The sequence below is a fragment of the Siniperca chuatsi genome, linkage group LG7, assembly GCF_020085105.1.
Source record: "Siniperca chuatsi isolate FFG_IHB_CAS linkage group LG7, ASM2008510v1, whole genome shotgun sequence".
NCBI classification, from domain to species: domain Eukaryota; kingdom Metazoa; phylum Chordata; class Actinopteri; order Centrarchiformes; family Sinipercidae; genus Siniperca; species Siniperca chuatsi.
In genome coordinates, this window is record NC_058048.1 from 12900268 (window position 1) to 12924370 (window position 24103).

The window sequence follows — 24103 nt, forward strand, 5'->3', positions numbered from 1 at the left end:
TTTTCTAGACAGACGTAGGATTTTCAAATACAGGAAGAGTCCAGGAAGACCTGGGAACACAATTTCAACTGTTCAACTACTTTGTTTTCATGATGATACATCCTCTCCTTTTGCATCATAGACCTCCACATCCTGACCGTGTGGTGGATTTACTTGCGTCCAATCACTATTAGTCACAATGTTCAGCTTCAGCTTCCTGTCAGTATATAAAAACAAAACACTCAAAGTAGAACAGCTGTGGCTGACATTGCATGTGACAAAAAATATTACTGTACATTTATCACAGCATGGTTGAAACAATAACCCATCTGGCATTTTAAATCTTCCCAGAGGAAGAGTTACTTAAACTCTGCCTTTTCAGTATTGCAGATAATCATCCTAACATGGTGAGAAAACATTTTCTCAAGTATTTTTTGGCGCTTTGGTGGCCATTGAGTTTTCTTATTCCAGTATCTTAAATGAACACTCAAGGGCTCTGGTTCAGTAAAGCTTGTCTCCATTACTGGAAGGTCTGATGTATTCTGCCAGAAGCTGCAGTAGCTTTTAACTCAGTTTTCAATGGCTGATCATTACCATAAATGATTGCCTTAAGTAATATCTTTAAATGTTTTTGCTCATGTACTGTTCTGGGTGTCCAAAGAAAATGTCTAGGGAGAAAAGTACTGATCACTCAATGATTAAGTTTATATTACACCAGACCAGCCAACTTCAAAGGGATCTGTTCATCTCTGAAGGCTTAAATTGTAGTTTTCAGTGAACTTTTTCAGTAACCTCTATTAAACAGAATGAGAGCTGCTAGCCAAAGCAAAGATCAACCTGTCAGAGGTAATCATGAGGTCTGCGCTGCAGTTCTTTATGAAAACAAAGAACATCATGACATCCACACCTCAAAACCTTCAGCACCACAGCGGCTATAGTGACTAAATTTTGGTTAAAGAAATCTTTGAAACGAGGCCAAAACAAACAATAAGGCCTGCCTTCATTACAACCATGTGGTTCCCATCAAATCTTAATTCAAAACACAGTCTGCTGCACACGTTTGACACAATTGAAGCCCTTTAATCTGTTAACTGGACCTTTAGATTAGGGTCCAGTATCCAGGATTAAATAGTGTTAAGACCAAGAGAGTTTGGTGCATAAATGTTATTGCAAATAAGATTGTATCTTCACCTCATTTGCGAACAATGATTAAGCCTGTAACTTTAATAGTCCAAATGTGCCCTTTGGTCTCACAGCCAGAAAAATACAGAGGAAAATAGATGCTCAATGGGCTCATGTTACTCAGGAGTCAAAACAAAATGCTTATAATTGACCTTGAGCTCTGCAGTGGAACTAACTGCATGGAAAGACTCAGACAGGATAAGCTTGACGCATGGTATGTTAGTTAACTTAAGGTGGAAGGATCATTCCAGACCTGTAAAAGGCATCACTGTTGTGTTCCGTAAAGTTGTGAGAACAACCACAGGAGTTACTCATCTTTTACACCCTGTTTTTCATAATTAATTGAATTGAATTGAATCAGTATCTTTTTCCCCAGTGTTTTATTACCCTCCTTCTCCCTCCCGCTAACAAGCCTGTACAAGGAGCCACTCAGGCCCTGTTCATACCTGGCATTAACATGCCTCTTGGGTGATCCGATCACAAGTGGACAACTCCAAGTACGTCAGTTCACATCTGGCATTAGAATGCATCTCAAGTGACCACTTGTGATCGGATCTCACTTCTCTCTATATGCAAATAATCACGTACATCATTTCCATTTGCAAAGGCCAAATGCATTGTTGTTTTTAACATGTTTGATGAATTTACTGTTAATCAGACCACAAATGAGACAAGAATTAGGTTGGAAAAATTATAGATGCCACCGAAGCAAAGTGTTTCTGCGGCCTCACTGATTACAGTATAAAAACACAACTTTATAACTTAATTCAGTGATTTTGGTGAAACTGGATCATATATTATGGATAAAATATTTTCTGGTTTTCCCTCTGATGTCCTCCGGCTGCTCTGCCTCAACTCTCTGTGATTTACGGAGTTTCCTGATGGACAGATAGCTTTACTTGTTGCTAAAGTAACCGCTAACTGTTGCTAACTCTGCCATGACACTATAGCAGTCCTATAATCTTATATAAAACTTAAATAAAGATTTATTAGGTTTATAAAACCTTCTCCTCCCGGCGGTCCAAAGCTCCTGTGCTAGTGGTGTAAACACCAACACTCCCCAGGTGCTCTGTGCTCCCAGTCCGGGCAGAGTCAGCTAGCATTAATAGGACCACTAGCTGCATGGCTAACTATGGTTGCCACCTTCAGTGTGAAAAAATAAGGAGCACCTTGCCAGCGGCCCACGGCCCTGGGGACAAAAAACAAGCGGTTTGTGCTTTTTATGCATCAATTTCAAGGTCATCTGCTACTCTCAACATGAATGTAAAGAAAATAAAAGAGTTAATAAGAGTATTTGTAGGCATTATAAAATAAATCTCATTTAACTTTCAGTCCAAAACCTCTCATAAAGGGGGATAGCCTAGACTTTGGCTGATTAATGTGCAGAGGGGGGCGGGTCTTCTGCTTACATCCTCAGAGAACTGTCAACTTGTTAATCTGGGAGAATAGCACAGTGTAGATAACTATTACATGATAACACTAAACACAGTATAATCTAATAACTACACACATTAGCCAACAACAACTTAAGTCTGGGGTATCATGAATTGAGCGATTCCACTCTGAGTCCTCTGCCCTAGTGCTGCTCAGGCAACAGACCACAGAGTGACATTTTAGGTCATTGTCTTCCGCGAATTCTGATTTAATACTTCTCTGCTATGTCTCGTGAAACTCTTTTGGTTTTATTATTTCTCATGTCATTCCAAGCATGTGAAAACATAGTGCATATGCATTAGAGTAGGGTGTGGACGAAAATATGGGACAAATTGTGTCCTGTATTCATTCAATAAGGGACAGTGCATTTTATTTTTGAATACAGGACGATCCCGTATTATATGGGACGGGTAGCAACCCTACGGCTAACTGAGCTAACTAGCTAACGGCAGCTACAGTTAGCAGCAGTTAGCAGTTACCAGTCTATAGCTAAGCAGCCGGAGGACATCAGACAGCGTGTTTTGTGTGTACTCCATCAACAAGAATCCATTTTGCTTGTTGTTGTGACTTCTTCTTATTGTTTTGCACTTTAATATGACCCCGTTGGTGTGCAAATGAGTACGTACTTCCGCTTACGCAGAGGACGTCAGTTGAGTAGGCGGTCCTTCAATGCGGCCCAATTGTGGACACATTCGTGTCTCGGGTGCATTCACACCTGTACAGGAGGCATGTTAATGCAAGGTGTAAACAGGGCCTCACTCTCCGTGTGGTCACTCCTGAGTCCTTACCATATCTCAGTCTACTATAAACTTCAATACAGTCACATAGCTGTTGTTGTATTAAAACCAGTACATGTAGAATTTATTAAAGGCAACATTCAAGGACATACATTCAATATTTTAGCCAAAAGAAGCAAAAACATATTGTCATTTTTACCCAATGATTCAAGACCAGCTCTACTGCGAATGCTAGGAGCTATCAATAAATGCTACTCTCTCCAACTCTGTCTTATTAGTACAAAAATAAGCACAATTTAATACACAGATACACAAGAATATGTACATGGCCAGACATGCGCTCAGTGATTGAGGTGAAAACTGAGCCTATGGGAGACAGCCCAAGGTCCTGAGGATTGAACACTCCAGTTCATATGAAGAAAGACGATTCCCATGTGTGAAGTTGTGATCTACATTGCAACTGCAACAACTGCAAAGTTTTATGCAGCGTTCCCCAGAGCGAATGCTTGGTGAGATGCTTGTCCACAGCAATTTTAATGGTTAAGATAATTTCTTAAACAATAAATTCTGGTTTGACTTTGGTGGTGTGTCTATGTGTGTGTGCATGTACAATAGAGAGAACAGTAAAACCCTGTTTTTCCACACATTCCCCCAAAGTCAAAAGATTGTTGAAAGTAATATAGTTGCTAATACCTAATGATGTGTCATTACAACCTGAATCACCCCCTTTTTTTCTTAAATGTGAGAAATTCCTAATATCTTCTGATGTCGTTACCTGTCTCATTATATACTGTAGCTAAAACCTCCAGTACAACAGGATCCAGGCACTGCCCATAATCACTCCTCTATAAAGTGCTCTGAAAACAGCCAGGCTCCTTAAGTGAGGACCAGATGCTTTCTATCCTCACACTGTTATGTTCCTGAGCTCTCTTAATTTCATGCAGACCCATGCACGAATTTAACCAAAGCAAAGCCTAATCCAAGGCTTAATAGAGTGAGACAGAATGGCATTCACAAGCAGGGGTAAATACAACTATTACAGAGCAGGCTCCAGTGTCTCAGCACATGCCTGGGCTGTGTCCAGGCTGTTTATTACCTCACAGTGTCAACACCATGGACTTGGTGTCGGTGGCTGACATACATTTCCACGGACGGTGCCTTCTGTCTCATATCAAAGATTGGAAACAGGTGGCCGGTCGGCCCCCACAACACACAGTGGGCTCTACCACCACAGCTTGGCAGGAATACCAAAGAGAGTAACGTTCAAGAGGCCAATTCATGATGAGTGCTGAAAAGAGGACAGAGGGAGCAGAGCATGGATTCTCGCTTGAACTATTACCAGAGCCAGACTGTTTTTTAACACTGCTCTCAGTTCTCCCTCTACTGAAGTCTAGCTGGGGTGAATTGTGCTAAAAAGGCAAGGCTGATATGTTGTCTCTGCAGCAACCCCTCTCATCCTTCGTCCTTATGATTTATCTGATGCACCATGAGTGTTAATAGTGATAATGAGTGATCATTTGCCACACACATGGTGATCCAAAAAAGTATTTCTTTCTCAGTAACTTATTTGCAGTTTAGGCCAAGAACCATGTGTCATTTAACCTGCAGTAACTGATTTCATAGCCGCTTGGGGGCAGCGGAAACAAGTTTTAAACAAAACACTGATATATTATCACCTTTTAAGTTGTTATTGTTAGAAAACAGTTGCCTATTTTCACACCCAGCAGATACGGAGCAAAATTAGTATTCATTTGTAGTTGTGTTTCTGTCCAACTGGCAAATGTAGGTCCAATATTAATTTTCTTTTAGCTCTGTTTTTGGTCTCAACCAACTCCTGAGGGAAATATCTGACTCTATTTGCTAACTTTTTTTGTGTGCGCGGTATCGTACTGGGCAGGTAGTGTACAGCAGGTTTTTAGAGGGTTTTTTTTAGCTGAAAATAGCTGCCTGCTGTGGCTGGAAACAAGGTTGATGAGAGCAGTGAGAGAGACCCAAAACAGTAAAGTTACAGGCCAGAAAACCAAAACAATAAGCTGAAAGATGCTAAAAAGCTTCATAGAACTGAGGGGAACTGCAGAGTCAAGTGAAAATTCTCTGTGGGTTTGTCACTACGAGCAACCTCCTTCACATCCAAGTAGTTATGGGATCCATTGTTAGAATGAAAATATTATAGCTGCTTTAATTTCACTTTGCATCAACACACAAACACACACATAAATGCACAAGCACACCTGTACCCCCTAACCACACACATATGGAAATGACTTATGCTTGCCCATAAGGATAAACCAAAGGAAAATGCTCAGATACAATAACACTGAACAAGATAAAATAAAGTAATTGAGAAAATCTGAAAAGATGCCATGAAACAGCAGCTCACATCACTGCCTCAGGTTTCAGTACAGGTGCAGCATATAATATACAACCAGAAAGACAGGTTATTTGGCAGATGGACCAACACTCAGACAGAAATAGACAGAAAGACGGACAGAGATGCCAAACACTTACACGCTACAATACGACAGAAATTACATGCCATAGGATTAAGAACACATTGGAAAGGATAAGAACATGCAGAAAACACCATATAATAAATCTGATGAAGCCTTGTGAAACATCTTCATGACCAAACATCAAGTCCAGTTGCCTTTAACTTACTACTCCAGGATAAATCTACAGAGGTCAACATTCCTGCCTCTCTCTACCACATCTGCTTTTTCTCCATCATACATGAAGCACATACAGGACAGTAATAAGTCTGTCATTGTGGAATGTTAAAGCTCACAACGCAAATCTAATAATGAAGAGGATTCCCTGGTGAAACCGTGGTGCCTCAGTGTGCACATACAGATATACAGGTTCCCAGGTTCAGCTCTCTTGCTAATCACGTTATGCTGGAATTTGCATTACATGCCTAATATCCACTGTACACACATCAAGTTTTCTGATCTTGCTGGTAAGTCTGTCTATCAAGGAGTAACTTAAGGTTTTGGGGAATGGTCCATTGCTCAATTGGGCTCATCTCTGATGGGGATGAGTCTACCTACATGTGGGAGATTGACCATCTGGTGACCTGCCCCAACCACCCCCGTCAACCTGTATGACTCCCCTGTCGACACTGTGGAGTCCTTCCACTTCCTGGGCACCATCATCACCCAGGACCTGAAGTGGGAGCTGAACATCAGCTCCCAGTCACTCACCTCCAACAGGATGCTGCAGTCCATCAGGACCAAAATCTCATGCCACTGACACTGACTCATACCCCCGTAACCCCTCACTACACGTTATATTAATGTAAAGTCTACACACCTGACTCAGTGCATGACATTAACACACATCTTCTACTACTATCTTGCACATTTTAAATATTTGTTGTACTCCATACTGTGAACTCTTGCACATTCCCATGTAAATGTCTTGCACATCCCTGTACAAACAGTAATTTCATTTAAATAACAGTCACATTGTACATATTCTTTACTATTTTTATAATATATTTTCATATCTTATTGTCTATTTTATATTTATGACTTTTGACTCGCAGTACTTGCTCGCTATCTTTCTTTGTATTTTTCTACTTAATATGTTTACTGTATGCACCATAATACCAAAGCAAATTGTAAACCTACGTTCCAGTAAAGCTGATTCTGATTCAATTTACTGGTTAAGTGATACTGTTTCAAACACTTTCTGTATAATGTTGGTATTATCCAAAGTAATGTCTTAACTTTTCATAATAAAATGTTATTATTATAAATAGTCCATAGATTTGTCACAATTAGCCAGGTTTATTTCTGCATCCTCTTTCAGGTACTTCTGCTTTCCAGTGAGTTTCAGCTGTGAACATTTCTCTCACAGCCACCTTCCTTTATATGGAAACAAAACAAGTCACACTTTATGGGATGTAGTCCATGGTTCAAAACAGTATCTTATTATCTATCATATTTATTGTGTATTTTGCTAAATATTTGGCTGTCAGTCTTATCCATATCATTTTAAATGATTTACCACCTAACTTATCAGCTGCTACAAGTTCTTATATTCTCATGTTTAAGATAATGCTAGTTTGCCTATAATCACTTGACATTGTGTGTTGTTAACAGAAGGCCCTAGATCAAACTACCAGGGATTTTCACATCTATGCTCTCACCATGTAAAGGATGAGTCAAATGTCCCAAAAACTCTGTCTATTCCTGTAATTGTTTTAGTAGTTAAGGAACAAAACTCAACTGTTCAAACCAGTATTACTCCTCTCTACACGACATTGTCATTAGCTAAAGTATTACATAATATTATATATTATATAACAATGAAACTTAGACAGGAGTATCTGTTACTGTAGTCAAACCTTACTCATCTAGATTGAAGAAATACAACAAAGCAAATGTTAATTATGACGAGGACCTTACAAGATTTTCCAAAAGGATTCTGAAACTGTATGTTTTGATGACAATATGGCTAAAATGTTCTAAAATAACTTAACACCTGGGCTGAAACCCTCACAACACAGGCTTATTGGTGTATGTGCCTCTGCACCGAGCAGAGGTTCAGTGAAGGAACCTGGCTGGACACAGGAGCTTGGCTGACTCTCTCCTTGTATAATGATTCTGGCAGAGGAGTGAGGATAAATCTGTCTCGAGAGATGAGAGAAGGAAAAACGTTTTACAAAAAGAGAAGAGCAAGATGAGTTCTCACTGACGAGGATTGAAGCACAGGATGTGCAAGAGAGAAAGAGAAACCTAGAGGTATTCTGGTTAGATCTAATGTCTCTATCTGTCACTCTGATGTGTGAAAACCAAAGAGCCCATGTCAAAGCAAACGCACGGGAGAGCTATCTCTAACAAACAACAACACGTTCCTGTGAAATGTCTAAGCAAAAGGAAGAACTATTTAAAACTCCTGGCAGGCAGGCGCTTTCTCCTGGGAAAGTCAAAGACAGAAAAGCCTCTGCGGTGTGTGTGTGTGTGTGTGTGTGTGTGTGTTTGCAAGCATGTGGGGGGTAGGAACCAAATATCCTCTGTTCACCATTCTGTCTCAGCAGGTCTCTTCCAAAACACTAACAACCATCCTCCTGTTTGCGTGTTGACGTAGACTGCAGGGGTTTGGACAGTAGAAAGAACAGACGCTGACAAGACAATTCTCAGAGACAAGAGGGACAATCCGGTTTTGTTTGCTGCTCAATGTAAGTGTTTGCCATTTAATGATGACAGATCCCAGGTTCCCTCTCTGAGGGTCAAGACTGTTCAGTTGCACTGTAGGTGTTATTATTTAGAAGTCTAAGCCTGAGGTTACTGGGGCATTATGTTCTGTTTTTTCTGTCCTAAAATTCTTCAACACAGAAATGTTCTGTATTTTGTTTCTAAAGTTAGTAAGCTCTCAGTTACTTAAACACAATTTAGTAGTAATAATAACTGATTTGATATGTATTAAAGGAATAGTTTGATATTTTGGGAAATCCGCTTTCTCACCTTCTAGCGGAGATAGATGAGAACATTGATACCACTTTGATATCTATACCGTACTGTAATTATAAGGCTTCAGCCAGCAGCCAGTTAGCTTAGCTTAGCACAAAGACTGCAAACAGGGGAAAACACCTAGCCTGGCTTTATCCAAAGGTAACAAAATCTAAATCTAAAGCTCACTAATTAACATGTTATGTCTCATTTGTTTAATTCTGTGAGTAGTTGCCAGACAACTAGTGGAGACTCCAGGAAGTTACTGCTCCCAGCCACGAAAGAGTCCGGGACATAACCCCTCCTAAAACAGCAAATTGTCATTTTTACACTTCAGTTTTTGTACAGATTAAACTAATGATACATACTGTGTTAATTGGTGAGCTTTAGAGGTGCTTGTAGGTGGACTTTGTTACAGTTCGACAGAGGCAGACTAGCTGTTTCCAGTCTTCACGCTAAGCTAAGCTAAGCTAACCAGCTGCTGGCTGTAGCTTACAATACAGGTATAAGAGTGGTATCGACCTTCTCGTCTAACTCTCCAACAGGACGCGAATAAGTGCATTTCCCTATTCCCAAAATGTTGAACTATTCCTTTAAGTTGCTTGTCACTACAACAAGAAACTAATTTGAGTCATCTAATGTACTAAAGAAATATTGAAGTACTATTCCTAAAGTGAAATATTGTCATATGTGACTAAATTAATTCTAGGCTTTTGCTTTCTTAACCATATGAAACCAGAACTGCATATACCCTCATTAACATACAGTTTTTATAGAGTGGAGGCTCAGCTGGGTTAGCCACAGCACTCCAGGCTCTAGCCTTCAAAGGAAACCATTCCTCCCAGAGAGCACTTTAGAGAGAGCGCTCTACCTTTAACTACCCAGAGACCCCCACAGAGCAGCCTCATCCAATCACAGCTACACTACAGGCTCATTCTGCTTTTTGCAAAGTTAAAGCATGAGGTCTGGACTTGGCTTATTAAAGCTTAAACAACACTGACTCACAAAGCTGCACTCAGCTCATTGCTGTTTACTGTATATGAATGCATGCCATGCAAAGGAATGGAACAGGTTTACAAACATGACCAACTTTTTTATCAGGTGGGAATGAAAACTCACCATATTGGCATTGCGTCCCTTTGAAGCCCAGCGGACACTGACATATCTGGTCCCCAGCCTCTGCACATTGGCCTCCATTGAAACAAGTATTGGCACCACACACCCCTGCAGATACCACATATCATATACCACAAGGCTGGCCTGCTGATGTATCCATATTTGTGTGCATTTCTATATGTATGGATGATGGCGATCTCCATCTAGTCAGTGGGCTGGCTACATTCCTGCCAAATGCAATTGAGATTTTTCCAGTGCAATGCCCTATGTGATACATTTGTATGTAAAATGCTATTACTCACTATGCAGACAGCCCATCTCTCCACCCTTCCGAGTCCAGCCAGGGCAGCAGTTATAGACTGTGTGTGAATCCATGCTGTACACCTGCCTGTACACTGTGTAGTATGCTGTCCTGAGGAGGAGAAATTCTGTTATAATCACATAATTGGATTTTCTGGAAGTTACATTATAGGTTTATAAATATCATTAACATATATGTGAAGATAATATGGCATGTAAAGAATACAATATATATTATTTCAACTCGCTATAACATGAAATGGATTTTATTCAAATGTCTAAAAATATCAACTCACCTCATACAGCTCAAAATGATCTTGATAGGTTGATTATATGTGTAGTGTCATTTCCAGAATGGGACCAGTTTTGCATATTCAGTGCTATAGTGTTTCTTATTTTGATGAAGGTGAATCAGCTTTGTGACTTTACAATTATGATCTCTAATCCCAGTGAGCAGGCAAAGAGAAAGAGAGGCTCTCTTTCCAACCCCAGTGATTCCAGTGGACAGTGGAGCTTATAAATGGCAAAGACATGGCAATGGTACTTGACCAGAAAAACTTGTGCAGTGGGTCAATGTATATGTGTAAAACACTCCATCACGACTTAACCTACTGCACGTGTGCTTATGAATGAGATGTCTTCATGGAATAGTAATGGTCAGTAATAAAGTGTTTGTGAAAGTATTTTTGCTCTCACCTTCTCTCGTAGCCCATACACCATCTGTGGCTGGTGCAGCCCTGTTTCCACACCTTAACCATGCGGGTAAAAGCCTGGACGCAAGGCTGACGGACCCCCAACATGGACATCTCCTGGTCAGCACAAACATTTGGCCTGTGCATCGAAAACATACAAAACCGAGAAAGAGACAGATGCATTCAAAAATACTGTTTTAGACTTCAAAATCTACAATAAATGTTTTTTTTTTCTGTTATGATGACTTTCAAGACTAGCATTTGAGTACTTGTATGTTGAGGTAGGTAGTTTATTGAGGTGAGAGGCAGGCTACACAGCTTCCGATGGAGGACTAAGCCTGCTGCAGAGCCGATGTATGTATTTCAACAGACATGAACTTCCACATGTTCTACACATGTTCAGTTGCATGAACATAAGCTCATCACACACATTGTCAAACAACAGCTTCCTGTTTAGTGCAATATGCTTGATTAAGGTTCAGAAAAAAACAGTCCATGGCTTGGACACTGCCTACAGCACGCAATAAAGAACCAATAAAATTCCAAAGGAAATTAATTTTTTTCCCCTTCAGAATTGCATGTTCATATGCGTACACTGATGTGTAGGCTACATGTTCATTATGCAGCACAGAGGTTTTTACTGTACATCATTCTGTCATAAGTAACCTGCATCTGTCTGTGTTGTCTGTGCACCTCTGGATATCCAACTATCCAGAGGTGTCCTCCACAAACCATCTGGCTTCAATACAGAGCAGCCTCAAGTTAATTAGAGGAAGTATTCGGCTTCTCCGGTAATGAAAAAAATTCCTTCAATCATGTCCAGCACAGTCTATTTAAATTCGGAAACCTCTGGTAGAGTACTATACACAAAAAAATCACATTCCATTGGAAGCTATTAAGCAGAAGCACGTTACAGCAGTGCTATAAAACACACATCCATCCTCATAGGGGACCTGAAAGAGCGACTCCTAGTGGGCATTGAACAGAGTAAACTTTACAGTAACAGAATTGCAGACAAAAGCAAAATTACTTCTAAAACTTGGGCTATGTAAATAACTGTCTTTTAAAAAAATGTAGGCTGTGGTACGTTGCTTTTGTGTAATTTAAAAGCAACGTAAAACTTTCTCATTCACCTGATTATTCAGTAAAATCTAATATAGGTAAAGTAGAAATCAAAATAAAAACAGTGGAAACTAAACTATAAATTATAATATGTCACTTACATGCCAAGATGCAGGTCCAAAGATGATGCGATGTGCATGGTGCTGAATAATATCGCACACAAAATATCTGGGAACATAATTTCAGCTAGTTACAGACACGGAGAGAAGTATTCAGTCGGCGCAACCTCTGTGTTCATCAAATGAAGAGCATCCTGACAGTTATGGAAGTCTGCTTTAAGACATGACTCAAAAGTCGATGTTTGTCTTGCATTGATATTTCCCGAGACCCAGACGTGATTTGCCGTTTACTGGTTAAGCAGAGGGACGACTTGTCTCATGTCAATCGCAGCCTTTGAATGGCTCCTAGTACACGCACCACCCACAGTCACAAAGGGGCCACCTCCCAAAACCCCCCGCGACATTGACCTGTGCATTCACTATTTTATTAACACACCCAGGCATGTTTTTATATTAGGCTATCTCTTGAATAAATGCATGATGTGATAAAAATGTTCAGTTGTATCAAAAAAAAAATCTCGTCAGAGTTTTCTTATAAATATATCGTATTGAGAAATTCTGTCCCAACTGTGTAGGGAAATGAGAGTGGATTAAACATTAGAAATATAAGAAACACCTTTGACTATAATGCAGTCCATGTAATATATATATATATATATATATTACATTAAATATTAGATTAAGATCAACTTTATTGATCCCACTCAGAGAAATTGAAATGTCACAGAAGAAAAAAGAAGTACCAAAGTAGCAATAAAAAAAAAATAGAATACTATATACATTATGAATATCTACCAGATACAATGTGAGGCATGAAAAACAAAATATATCCACAATACATCAATGTAATTAACAGTACGGTGGAGAACTTTATATTGTTAAGATACATTTAATAAATTAGATTAGACGAAATCAAATTGTTGGTCACCCCTATTGTTGTCACATCGAACCTGAAAATAAATAAACCTGGACCAAATGAAACATCAACATCTCATGTTTCTGCTTTTAATTTCAGCGCTTGGTGCAAGGGACGTCACTTCCTTCTGAGGTTTGGTACTTCCTGTTTGGATACAGACAGGTGGTCCCTCTCTCGTATCAACATAAGGAGATGTCTGACAGCTACATCATCTGTAATACCTACACTTAACTATACCATTCGGAGTATATTTAGAAGTTTTTATTTCCTTTAGGATTTGATAAACATATTTTTCTTTGGAGAGGTAGCTATCCTGAGCAACAAACCAAACGGTAAGAAACCGAAACCAACGCGCTAGCTTGAAATGGCGCTAATGTGTTGTCTAGCTGTCTAACAAAACTAACGTTAGCTTAGGGATTTTGTTTGATATCCCAACAGTTACTTAAACCACCGAGACAGTAGCAGTTTACTAATTACTGCAGATATCGGTGAATGTTAGCTTAAAAAAGTAATCAAATAACTACTGTATTAGCTTCACTAGTATTAGCCAATTATATTTAAATATCATCGTTGATATTAGCATTATCTTAACATCCGTGTTAAAGAAAATAACGTTACATGTCCTGTAATGCGAACAGCAACTGTAGCAGCTCTCGTTTGCTGCCAAACTATTTCATGTAGCTTCCATTTGTGTCCGTCTGCAAAGTCAGAAGACACTAAGTTATCATCATATGATAGTGTCACGAGCAATTTTCCATCTCTAACTCCTGCCTACAGCTCATCAGCTGCACCAATATTTTCTGAGGAGATCCTTGAAGAGATTCTTGTTTTGTGATATTTAATTTTATACTTATACCCACTTGGTACTTAATTTATCTGACCTGTATTATAGTGTATTATTTTTTTGCTTAGTACTTCTATTCCTGTGTGCACTGACGTGATAGTGAGCTGCTGTAACAAGAGTTTCCCCTCGGGGATCAATAAAGTATTTCTGATTCTGATATGTGTAGTAGCTGCAGTTTAATGAGATGCGCCAGTAGGACTGGAAATTAAACTCTCAGCATGTTGTCTGCTCTTTGTGACCTTTTTGTGGCTAACAATTAGCTCTGTGTTGCTGAACAACTCCTTCCACACAGCCAAATGAACGGAGCAGCATTCCCTTCCCCCACGGCAGAGATGGCAGAGATGAACCGTATCCAGTATGAACTGGAGTACACCGAAGGGATTAGCCAGAGGATGCGCATCCCTGAGATGCTCAAAGTGGGTCCTCATGGGCATGAGGACCCAAATGTTGGATTTCAGGAGGTCCCCCACAGTGTCATAATGCAAGTCCCAGAGAGAATTGTGGTTTCAGGTTAGTTTGCTGTTAAGCATTCTGTCATTGAAGGGGGCTGTGTTTTCTGTGTTGTTCACAGTAATCTAGCTATTATGTAGCTTTGTTACAACCATTGACAGATACTAGATATCTCTGTATTAGTGGCTCAGGACTTTATACATCCTTTAGCGGCCCATTTACTGATAAGCATTAGTATCATGTCAATTCACACCTTCCTTTTTCAGGAGACAGTAATGACCCCCAGTTCCCCAGACCCAGAGACCTAGACCTAATCCAGTCAACACCACTAGAAACCCTATCACTGAAGACTCCACCAAGAGTCCTCACCCTCAATGAGCGGCCCTTGGACTTCATGGAAGAGGAGCAGCGGGCGGCTCCAGACAGTGAGGAGGTGGTAAGTGATAAAGCAATAAATGGTCTATTACTAAGGACATTGCATAAAATCGACTCATTTACTTAAATCATTTACTTACAGTAAACAATAACCTGAATAAATCAGTTGTCATTATCTTTTGTAGTTGCGGCCCCAAGGACGTTTACGGCGGGAACGCTCAGCCAGTGAGAATGCAGCTGCCCGTCATAACAGTCAGCTGATACGCAACGATTCCGCGTGAGTATTGGCCTGGATATAGCATCATTAGCTTGGTACCAGCTCCATCTTATCTCCTTTATGCATGCGCCAGCATGTTGCATCTTTCTTTTGGTTCTATGTTTTCTTCTGTCCTTTTGTCTTTGTGACGTAGCTGGTTGTCTGTGGTCACTGGTGTTGTAAGTCGTTTTGTTGCGAGAACTTTTGCTGCTTTCAGTGTTAATGCATAATTCAGCTGTTTTAGTCGCTGACAGTAATCCATTAACCATAATTTTAAACGTTTGACGCACTAATCAGTTTTGATTTAATCATTTCCAGATTTGATGTTGAATGATTTCAGGATTATTGAAAAAGGATGAAAAATATTATTTAGTTTATAAACAAACTTAAAGGCCACACTCCCTACTGACACTGTAGGACACAAAACAAAACATGATGGAAAAACATTAAATGAAGGTTGTGATGCACGCTATACATTTTTAATGCAAAGCTATTCAGATGTCAAGCATACACGGATTAGCTTTACTTATTTGAATGTAGGCCTACTTTACGTGCTCTGTAGTTGGATTTTTTATTTTATTATTTTTTTTTTTTTTAGATAAAAAATCCTAAATATCAGATTGGTATTTGCATATATTAACAATTTTATAAATCTGCGTCAAAAACACTTTTCATGTCCTGATCACTTTCCTCAACACAACTGCATGTGTCTTCCTGGTACTATTGATAAGGTCACCAGCTCTTGCTTGGCTTGAACAGTGAACGAGACAGTGGTCTGTCTTGAGTGGTCTAATCAAAATTGGAATAATTTGCTTGCCAATGCCTTTTCCGTTTCTGTTGTTTTGTTGGGTGTATTATATGTTAGTAAAGCACTGTTAGTGGTTGGCAGGTGAAATTTCTAGCTATTATTGTAACATGACTTTTAATTGCACTCGGTTGCTATTTTTTTGTTACCAAGTCAGTAAAGTTGAGGACAGTTTCTTCTCCTTATTTCTCTCCCTCTGCTCCCTCCTTCCTCTCTTTCCTCTTTTGTCTTTTTCTTCCCTTTTCCTCTGAATTTGCTCCTCTTAATGGTGGGCACTGAGCAGTGTGACCCCGTCCCCCCCAGCCACTGTCCACCCTTGCCCCTCTCTCACCGTGACTGAAGAAGAACACAACCTGTACAGCGCTAGCGGTGTTCTATCTTTCATCCAGTCCACTACACGTCGGGCTTACCAGCAAGTCCTGGAGGTCTTGGATGAGAACCCTCGCAGGTGACCTCCCAATCATCTGGTCATTTTTTGCTTTTAAGAAAAATGTGGCTTACTAGATATTGGTCAAGGAGGGCAATACAGACTGCATCAGCTGTCTTTGCTCCTTCAAAGTCTCATTAAATCTACTTTGATTTCTGCTCTTCAGCACCCTGTTGGGGCTGGTGTTTCTGAAATGTTGTTTGGCCCTTAGTTATGTTGGAAGGTTGGGAGTGTTTGTGTCATAGGCTCAAGCATTACATGACTATTTTCTAACTAACTATTTATAACATTCAGTAACGATACTAATACAGCATGTGCTGATCAAAGTGTAAAATGTAGCCATTTTGCCTTATGTACCTTTCCGATCAGTTTGGTCCAGGCCATTACTGCTAGACATATTTCAGTCATAAATAGCTATTGAAGGAGTAGATGACTGTGCTGACCCACTTATTTAAATTATACTAGGCCTTTTCAACCATTTTAAATTTAGGTTTAAGAAAGTAAATTATCCCCTTTAGGAATTTTAATAATAATAATAATAATGATAATTATTCTCCACAAATGTGGAAATTTCCCTTTGGCTTCACAGGTTGTTTAAAACACATCATAGTAAATCACAATACATACATTAATAAATAACATGCACAGTACAGACAACAATAGCGGACATGGTTCCAGTGTGAATGGTGTTTACGAATTTAGCAAAATTATTGCATTTGGTATGAAAGACTTTTTGTTTATGTTCTGAGTTGCTATAGCAGCTCTGTAGCGTCTTCCCGAGGGCAGTTTTATGAATCCTTTAAAATAGGGATGAACAGGATCAGACACAATTTGTCTGGCTTTTTGTTTCCCCTACGTTTTTATATATACATCCCAGTTGTTTCTGCTCTTTCCCAATAATTTTACTGGCCATTTTTGTAATTCTGAACGGTCTATTTTGTTCTTAGCCCCCAGGTGCCCATACCATGTACACACATTAAAAGTTATAACACTTTGAACAAGACTTCTGTAAACAGTCTCTAAAATGTTCTTGCTTATATCGTATGAATCCAATTTCCTGATTAGATACAAGCGCTGCATTGCTTTTAGAAACATGTATTCTGTGTTGGCTGTAAAACTTAAAGTGCAAAATGCGAAAGGACATGCAAGGTGTGTGCATGTGTGCAACACTGTACCATGTGTATGTTGCTCTATCTCTCTTATTTATTCCCTCTCCCAACCCTGTCTTTCCCCGCGTCTATAGCAAACCATCACTGCGAGGGGGGTCGGCTTCAAGCTCCAACCCCCTGCATGAATCCAGGTAACTTCACCTGGCTATCTTCATTCTGATCCTTTGGCCTTTTTCCTCATCCTTTCCTACCTTCCATTCTCATTTCCGGTCAAGAAATAAGATTAGGTCCTGATAGAAAAAAACATCTATTTAAATTGTGTTGCTATTGCGCGATGTATCTAAATGTGCTAAATTGTACACTCTGTCGTGGTTGTCTTATGTAATTCTCAAAGTGACTGTTCTCTTTTCCAGGCTTGCATTATCAACATATGAGGCCACACTGGATGTGGGGCCTGATGACATGACTGTGGTTGATGCAACAACACTTAGACGTCAGGTTAGTTCTTAATAAATACACTATCTCCATCTTGTGGCGTGAGAGCTAATGGTGGAACGCCCATGACTGAGAACACTTTTTTTTTATGATTTATCTATAGCTCATTAAGTTGAACCGGAGACTCCAACATTTGGAAGAGGAGAACAAGGAGCGAGCAAAGCGAGAGATGATCCTGTACTCCGTCACTGTAGCTTTCTGGCTCGTCAACACCTGGGTGTGGCTGCGACGTTAGAGCTGGCCTGCATTTCTGCCATCACCATGACTGAAGAACGTACTGCCCCATATACTATGTGTCAAATGTTAGCTATGCGCTGCACTCAGTCCCTGTGTGAGGAAGACCTTAACACATGTGCACGAGGCCTGCTTCCCACAGGGCTGATATTTTGATTTAGTTTATTTAATACATGTACAGTTTTATTTTTTTACTCATATTTCATCCTGTCTCATGTTTTCTCAAGTTTTGTTTTCATCACAAATCTTCTTGCTCAGTGCTAAGCATGACTTGTTGTAAATATTTGTTCATGTCACTCAGAGCTTTGGAAAGAACCCATCCAGAGATACAGTATAGCGTACTTTACCAAAATAGGAAAATGGAGCTGCAACGTGGAGATGTAACATGATGAATATTTATTGCGGACAGAGAACTGGGAAATGTAATTTAGTAAAACCATACATATGATGTGTTGTCCTGTATTTTTTATTGATGCATTAAATAAAATAAACACATCACTATAATTTTGCTGTTATGTGAAGAACATATCTCTCACATTTGCCTGACTTTGTATGAAATGTAACTTTTTTTTTCAGTTTTTATTTACACTGGTGTTAATTTTTAATTTCTGCCTAATGCTGATTTTTCATAAATGTATATTAATGTATATTAATGTCTTTTCTTTTTCTTTAGATGTACTAGTGTACAATTGATTAAAAATAATTAGAATCTAGTTATTAACATCTCTTATCCTAATATGAAGGTATAAAGCTGTTGCTTGATTGCCACTAAAGGAAAATGTTATAATTAAAACTGACCAGATTAAAGTAAGATTTATTCTGTTTTCACAGTCTTACAATTAACAACAATGTAAACAAAATGGGTTTTAAATTCTTTAACACAAATATGCTGGACAATGAATTACCTTTCACTATTTTTAACAGATAAATATAGCTTAACTACAACTATTAACTAAAGCTGTGCCCTGATTGGGCTTTTCATAGTCTCGCACAGCCGGTCTAGTGCCTGTCAGCCTGTCAAGACATTTAATTTGAAGCCGTGTCCTGTGAAACTGTGTATGTATATCATCACTTTAATCTGACAAAAATGCTCCAAACCTTGAAAGCATCATTCCAGCTCCTCAATCAGGCAGCGTGGTGGAGAGGAGGTTGGGTTTGTTTTGGACTTTCTCATTGGTTCAAAAATCAGTGGCTCAAGGCCATCCCCATCTTCTGGATACACCAACGATGAAGACTTGTTAGAGACTCCAGTTGATTTGTTGCAGCCACTCATTAAGAACAGTGAATTTTTATCTGGACCAAAGATGGGGATGCCCTCACTCTGATTCCCAATTGGTTCATCCTCATCGTTGCCTCCTGATATGACCTCTATTTTTGGTTTGAACACTTGCTGAGGAGAGAACATCGGTGTGAAGTCTTCTGTGTCCACATCCTCCAGATCAGGCAGGTCATCAATACACAGTGAGCGATGTAGTGGAAGGTGAATGGTTTCAAGCTGCTCTGGATCCTCCAGCTCTGTAACCAATGGTCCGGGACCACGTGCTGGTACAACTTTGTCTGCTTCAGGAGGCGTTACCCTGACCGGAGAAGGCTGTTTCTTTTCAAACTGCTCGCTCATTTTTGCCGGCTCTCTCTCCGCTTCATTTCTCATGAACTGGATTCCACGTGACTGGTTTTGTTGTTGTTTGTTATCTTCTCCTTTTTCTGTCTCGAACATCTTTCCTGCAACACGTTCTTGCTCTTGTCCTGAGTGCTCTGGATTCACCCCTTCTATCTCTTCTCTCACAGGCTGCTTGATCTGGGATTTGTCCTGGTCATATTTCTCTAACTGCTCTCTCTGTAACCATTGACCTGGCTGCTCTGCTTTTAGATTCTCACTGTTAGGCTGATGTTCATTGGGCCCCTGTGTTGACTGACGCTGCAAGAACTCTTCATGGGCATCCAGGCTGTCCTGCACAAAGGCTTGGATCTTCTCTCCTTGTGATGAAGTCAAAATCTGGGTGTTGTTTTCCTCACATGGAGTCTCCGGAGTGGTGGAAGCCTCAGTCGCCCCTGAAATGAAACAGATTATACTGAGATGCTAATCCACATTTACTACGTGTATATGCACAAGGGTAGTAAAAATTGAAAACTGTTCACCTTTCTCCTGTAGCTCTCGAAGGCGTTGTCTCTCCTGGGCTTTCCTTCGAATCTCTGCCATCCCGTCCAAGCTGTCCTGAATTTTCCGCCTCTCTCGTGTTGCCCATTGCTCCCTCTCCTTGCGCTCCCCTTCCAACCCTCCCACTGCCCAAGCCTCTGCACATGCCCTGTCTTTGGGGAACACAGGGCAATCATCGAGGAAGGTGAGCTGCTTGAGGTGCACAGTCATGGTCTTCCTGTAGTTGGGGATTTTTTTCACCACCTCATTTCCTATTAGATTTAGCACTCGCAGTTCTGGCATGGCCTCAAGTACATGGAGGATCTCAGGGTCATATAACAGATTGTGAGACATGTCCAGCACACTGATCGCCAGACACTGACTCAGATGCTCTATGTCCCCCACAGTTTCCAGCTTGTTATGGGCAATCTGCAGAGTGCTCAGGTGAGGAAGGCAGGAGATGTGCTCTATGATGTGTATGTAGTTGTTGGAGACATTCAGGGTGCAGAGCTTTTTCAGAGGTTCAAGGTTTTCCAGCTTGTATATGAGGTTCTGCTGAAGGAACAAGCAGCGCAAATCAGCCTGGGCATCCAGGTTCTCAATGCGTTGAAGCCCATTGCTTTCCAGCCAGAGACACGTCAGTCCTGTGTACTCCTCTAAGTTCTCAATGGTGGAGAAACCTTTGAAATGCAGATACAATGTGTCATTCAGGCAAGGTGTTGAGTAAAGTTTGTTCTGCTTACAATGGTCTTTCAGGAATGTCTTGGTCATTCGTGGCCCTGAATGTTTTTCCTTTTTCTCTTGAGCTCCATCCTTTATCATGGCATCGACTCCGTCCTTGATAGAAGAAGTTATTTTGGCATCTCCATATTCCATTTGAGTCGCTGTCGCCAATTTATCGCCCATTGTTTCCTCGACTTCAGCAGTTGACATAGCCAAAAATATATCAAATTAACAAGCAGGAGAAATAGAAATAATGTGTACTTATTTTGTATATGTATTCTAGCAGTTTGTAAGATGTGTAGTCCCGTAAATGTCACTCAGCAGTCCGCTCCGTTAGCTAACGTTAGTTAAAGTTTATGTTTGTTTCCATGGTAACGTTTGTTCATTACGTTAGGACCGGTCTGGCTGGCCGGATATAGTTTCTTGTTCCGTGTCGGACAGCTTTCGGTGTTGCACTGCTGTCAGTGATCGACATGGCGTCCGGGTACATACTAAATCGCGGTGTGCTAACATTAGGCATTCATTGCCAGCGTGTTTGTCGAAACATATCGTTAGCACAGGTTAGAGAGAAAAAGCGATGGATGAAAGCATACACATACCTCATGGCAAAGAAGTTAAAGCTTGAAGGACCTCCACCACCGAAGCAACGGTGAGGCTAACGTTAAGTTAGCTAACACAAGAGTTCACTAGAGAGCATCTCAAGGCCATTAATGTACTTGATACATAAGTCAGTAAGTTTGTTGAGTAGGCTTGATCTAGAAAATAGTGTAGTTACATTACACACATTGTAAGTGCAGCGTGTGTGTTGCTACTGTTTTCTACAGTTTTTAAGCGTAGCTAGCAATCATGGCCCCAATTTGTGCTTCACATTTTAAATGCAAGAATTTTGTAGTGATAACATTTGAACTGTAAAGTTTTGTAGTAATCCGCAGACACTTTTTTCCCCCCCTGCTGCTACGAAAAAGTATTAACTAGTGTACAGTAAATAAATATATGTCCGTTCATACACACTATTATACATAGTTTATATTTTTATATTTTTGCACAACTCCAACAGCACCAGTCAGAAGTAATAACCATTTTCTGTTTGACTTTCTTTCAGCTCTCAACAGCCTCACTGGGATTACCATGCTGAGGTTCAGGCTTTCAGCAGCCGCCTCCACGAGAGCTTCTCCATTGAGCTACTGAAAACAGCCTTCATCAATCCCTGTTACCTGCAGGCAGAGCAAGAGAGGAGAAAGGGATTAGGTGTGGACTCAGAGACCACCGCTCTGGTTCTGAAAGACAATATTCAGCTGAGTAAAAAGGGAGCGGGTTTCACCAAAAGCTTCCTGACCGACTGGTGCAGGGCAAGCTTCCCGAGCCTGCCGAGTGAGGGGGTGGAGAGTGTTGTTGGGCACCTCACCAGTTCAGCAGTTGTGGCCTATGTAGCAAGAAATCTTGCCATCGAAGACCTAACAATGAGTGCTGAATGCCCTGTTTCTGATGATGTGCTTCATTCTACATTCATGGCAGTGATTGGAGCTCTACAGGAGAGCAGTGGAGCGGAGCGAACTGGATTTTTCCTCAGGGTAAGAGGCTTGCTGCAGAGTATCATGATGAGTACTCAGTATTTTTTTAGAGAAACAAACATTTTTCCACATTAAGACTATTCAGTTGGCTTTATTATTTGTACAGGAGTATGACACATTTCTTTTCCCTCTCCTCCCTCTCTATAGGATTTCCTGGTCACTCAGTTGATAGGGAAGGAACTGTTTGATATGTGGACAGTTGTCAACCCCATGGGACTACTGGTGGAGGAGCTTACTAAGAGGAACGTTCCTCCACCAGAGCCTCGCCTCATCAGGTCTGCTGGAGCCAGTACCGTCCTTCCACTATACTTTGTCGGCTTGTACAGGTATGTGTGCTGTTGTGGATGCTGTTACCCAAAGTACAGCAAATTAAGATTTACTGTAAAACACACAAGGTTGGAGTCAGAGCTGACATGTCCTGAAAACCAAGAAACATTACAAGTTATACTTTTGAGGTTTGAGTGAGATGTAGATAATTCATAATAAACTTGATGGTTAAAAGTGTTTTGTGTATAATCTGCATATTTTACTTATTTTTTGTATTTGTTTACTTGTGTGTTGATTCAGCGACAAGAAGCTTCTGGCTCAGGGTCCAGGAGAGACACTTGTAGCAGCCGAGGAAGAGGCAGCTCGCGTGGCCCTCCGGAAACTCTACGGCTACACTGAGAACCGCAGACCCTTTGACTTCTCTCCACCACAGCAGTATCAGCAGCCATTAATCCAATCAGTCAGCAGCAATTAATGAAGTAACAACTCTTATGCTGCGGGCTACAGACTTGCTACGGATTGTAGGGAGAAAGTAAAGACAAATAAGGTCACCATCTACCTTATTAAACATTAGTGCACTTGTCAGGATTGTTTCTGTTGGGTATTTAAATGCCAGTTCCCCCAGACAAAAGAGAGCAAAATAAGCCTTATTGTCCAAATAAACTGTGTGAGTATGATGTAAGATCAGGTTTCCACTGTATCATACAGAAATCTAATGTAAGATTTTTTGAATAAATTTGATGACATATTTAAGATTAAATTCCACTGGTCCCATAGCTTACCTTGGCTAATAACCTATAGGTTCAGCAGTCCATGGCACAAAATAGCCCTGGTATCTGGTTGTCCTTGTAAATAATACAATTGCCATTTGGTTTACTAGGTGTTCTGTTATAATATGTTGTTCATCTGTAATAAAAAGTAATAAGTATGTGTACATCATGACTTTGTTAAAGCATGTTTTTTTGGATTACGACTATTTTCTATAATATTATTGCCTATGCTCTTATAAGAGATGACTGTGTGGATATAAACTTGATATGTAGATTTTTTTCTATGGCTATTTAAAGTCTAGTCCCTGGAAATGATTCATGTTCTCCACCTGCTCAAGCCATAAAGAAATACACTCAGCCTCCTGCAGCTATTAAAATGTAGATCACAAAGAGAGTATGTCTATAGGTTTTGTTTTTGAACTGGAACTCTGCAGAGGACTCTTCTGAAGAGCCATCATTCTTTTAGGCAAGAGAGAAGTTTTGTACTATGTCATAGTGATCTTTATTAACACATCCTATTGCATTTTACATGCATGGCTTCATCTACATTACTCATTACATATTTTATTTTGTGCTATTCTGAAATTTAAATGCCGCATTTCATTAAAAACAAACAACGCCACATAGCCTTTTGACTGCTGTTGCAGTGA

General features: G+C 40.2%; 4 protein-coding genes across 12 annotated transcripts in view; 2 read left to right on the plus strand and 2 right to left on the minus strand.

Moving 5' to 3' along the window:
* The window catches only part of megf6 (multiple EGF like domains 6), a 60230-nt gene extending 47781 nt beyond the window's left edge, over positions 1–12449 (minus strand). For 2 of the 7 annotated variants that reach the window (XM_044203067.1, XM_044203066.1), the window contains exons 1-4: positions 12117–12441; positions 10898–11032; positions 10204–10313; positions 9905–10009 (exon numbers count right to left, since the gene is read on the minus strand). In XM_044203067.1, the coding sequence (XP_044059002.1) occupies positions 9905–10009; positions 10204–10313; positions 10898–11032; positions 12117–12193 (427 nt within the window). In that variant the 5' untranslated portion in view covers positions 12194–12441. Of the gene's footprint in view, positions 1–9904; positions 10010–10203; positions 10314–10897; positions 11033–12116 lie in introns of all 7 variants that reach the window. The other 5 variants (XM_044203064.1, XM_044203065.1, XM_044203063.1 and 2 more) reach the window with 5 other exon arrangements.
* Positions 12450–13107: 658 nt separating this feature from the next.
* mffa (mitochondrial fission factor a) lies at positions 13108–18489 on the plus strand. Of its 3 annotated transcripts, XM_044203407.1 has the most exons (8): positions 13108–13322; positions 14127–14344; positions 14551–14720; positions 14845–14936; positions 16004–16168; positions 17391–17447; positions 17670–17754; positions 17855–18489. In XM_044203407.1, the coding sequence occupies exons 2-8, from the start codon at positions 14131–14133 to the stop codon at positions 17984–17986; spliced, it is 915 nt and encodes a 304-aa protein (XP_044059342.1). In that variant the 5' UTR covers positions 13108–13322; positions 14127–14130; the 3' UTR covers positions 17987–18489. The 3 variants fall into 3 exon arrangements, with proteins under 3 accessions (XP_044059342.1, XP_044059343.1, XP_044059345.1); XM_044203408.1 differs by lacking the exon at positions 16004–16168 and having other exon boundaries at positions 13109–13322; XM_044203410.1 differs by lacking the exons at positions 16004–16168; positions 17391–17447 and having other exon boundaries at positions 13110–13322.
* Positions 18490–18779: 290 nt separating this feature from the next.
* dnaaf1 (dynein axonemal assembly factor 1) lies at positions 18780–21200 on the minus strand. Its single transcript, XM_044203385.1, has 2 exons — positions 20125–21200; positions 18780–20037 (listed from the first exon to the last, which is right to left on the minus strand). Exons 1-2 carry the CDS (start codon positions 21053–21055, stop codon positions 19094–19096), a joined length of 1875 nt encoding a protein of 624 aa, XP_044059320.1. The 5' UTR covers positions 21056–21200; the 3' UTR covers positions 18780–19093.
* A 72-nt stretch (positions 21201–21272) lies between these two features.
* mrpl44 (mitochondrial ribosomal protein L44) lies at positions 21273–23622 on the plus strand. The gene is made up of 4 exons (XM_044203406.1): positions 21273–21494; positions 21948–22416; positions 22564–22742; positions 22984–23622. The coding sequence occupies exons 1-4, from the start codon at positions 21319–21321 to the stop codon at positions 23156–23158; spliced, it is 999 nt and encodes a 332-aa protein (XP_044059341.1). The 5' UTR covers positions 21273–21318; the 3' UTR covers positions 23159–23622.
* Positions 23623–24103: the final 481 nt, after the last annotated feature.